This window comes from Aureococcus anophagefferens, assembly GCF_000186865.1.
Source record: "Aureococcus anophagefferens unplaced genomic scaffold AURANscaffold_277, whole genome shotgun sequence".
NCBI lineage: Eukaryota > Pelagophyceae > Pelagomonadales > Pelagomonadaceae > Aureococcus > Aureococcus anophagefferens.
Genome location: NW_008705811.1, coordinates 5,051 through 6,813, shown reverse-complemented (window position 1 = coordinate 6,813; position 1,763 = coordinate 5,051). Strand labels below are relative to the sequence as shown.

Below are 1,763 nucleotides of genomic sequence, written 5' to 3'. Positions count from 1 at the left end.
CGTTCCGAGAGATGACGCTCGTCCAACATCAGCCGAAACGAGCGGAACGCGGCCGAGACGGGGCGCCGTCGAAGCTGGGCACGTCGCGCTCTTTTCCCGCGCCGTCGCAGACGGCGTCGACGCGCGCGCCGCGCGCGTCCTCCATCCAGAGCACGTTCTCCATGACCAGGAAGTAGAAGGCCATCTCGTAGAGCCGCAGGCAGTGCGCGCCCAGGAGCCGCACGACGAACGTGGCCCCGTTCGCCGGCTCGCACATGTAGGCCGCGTAGCCGTCGGCCATGTCGACGAGGCTGTCGAACTCGTGGCGCGTGCAGGACTTGACCATGAAGCGCTCGTCGCCGCTGTAGAAGAAGAAGGCGTCGGACGAGCCGCCCTCGGTGAAGCGCTCCTTCTGCGTCGACCGGAACGAGTTCGCGTACTCCTCGAGGCGCACGCCGAAGCGGTCGCGGACGCGCGCGAAGGTCCGCGGCTTGTAGTCCACGAAGACGATGGCCGCGCCGTCGCCGCCGGCGTCGTAGCCCTCCTCGACGACGGGCGCGAGCGACGGCGCGGCCGTGGACCGCGCCGCGAGGCTCTCGCTGTCCGCGCGGCGGTCGCGGCCGGAGCGGCCCGCCGCGGACACGGCGCGGCCCGGCTCGTCGCGCGCGAGGAAGCGCCGCGCGAGGGCGCCGAGCACGGACCCGGACCCCGCGCGCGGCGCGACGGAGCCCGCCCGCGACGCGTCGTCGTCGCCTGGGCGGGAAAAGAGAGATTCAACGTCGCTTCAACGTGAGCGTGCCGCGCGCGCGCGTTCCGTGAAAAGCATGCACGCTTCGAGACCGTTCCAAGAGATGATCGCTCGTCCAAAAATCAGCCGAAACGAGTGGACAACGGCCGAGAGAGGAGCCTTTGAAGTTGGGAATGTCGCGCTCTTTTCCCGCCCCGGTCGCCGCCGTCGCCGTCGTCGTCCGCGGCGCCCGCGTCGCTCCGGAGCAGGGACGCGCGGAAGTCGGCGGCGTCGGCGTGCTGCGTGGACCAGGACGAGTGGCGCTGGCTCGAGTCGCGGTCGCTCCAGCCGCCGTCGCTCGGCGGCGCGCCGCGCGGCGCCGCGGCGTCGTCGTCGATGCGCGTCTTCTTCGTCTCCACGGCGCCGAGCACCGTCGACGCCTCGGACGACGCGTCCTCGTCGATGGTCCGCGGCCGCTCGGCCGGGCCCTTGGGCGCGGCGTCGCCCGCGCCCGACGCGCCGCGCGGCCGCCGCCGCGTCGCCGCGCCCGCGACGCCGTCGAGCGCGTCGTCCCAGAAGAAGAGCTGGAGCAGCTTGGCCAGGGACAGCGCGATGGGCGCGCCGACGTCGCGGCGCTTCAGGTTGATGGGCCGGTCGCCGTCGGGCGCCGACAGCGACGCGTCGCTCGGCCGCGGCGTCGACGGCCGCCGGCCTCCGCCCGCGCACGAGTTCGCGGACGCGCGCGCGGCCTGGCGGATGCCCGACGTGACGTAGTAGAGCAGTTCCCGGCGCAGGGCGTCGTTGGTCTGCGGCTTGAGCGAGTAGTCCACGTCCTCGTCGTAGAGCCGCCGCGCGCGGCGCCGCCGCGCCTTCGACGACCGCGACGGCCGGGGGCCCGCGTCGTCGCCGTCGTCCGTCTCCACGTTCGAGCTCCGGCTCCGGCTCCGCGCGTCCGCCGGGAAGGGGTCGTCGAGGTCCTCGCCCGCGAGGCAGAGCCGGTCGAGGAGGGACCGCGGGCCGCGGGGCGCGGACGACTCGCGCGACGTCGCGCGGCGCC

The 1,763-nt window shown here is 74.1% G+C and overlaps 1 protein-coding gene across 1 annotated transcript in view; it reads right to left on the bottom strand.

Moving 5' to 3' along the window:
* The window catches only part of AURANDRAFT_68661 (hypothetical protein), a gene marked incomplete at both ends in the record, with an annotated part of 6,162 nt that overhangs the window by 2,661 nt on the left and 1,738 nt on the right, over positions 1-1,763 (bottom strand). Inside the window, 2 exons of the mRNA XM_009044370.1 lie at positions 60-732; positions 861-1,683. Coding sequence (XP_009042618.1) covers positions 60-732; positions 861-1,683 — 1,496 coding nt within the window. The remainder of the gene's footprint in view (positions 1-59; positions 733-860; positions 1,684-1,763) is intronic.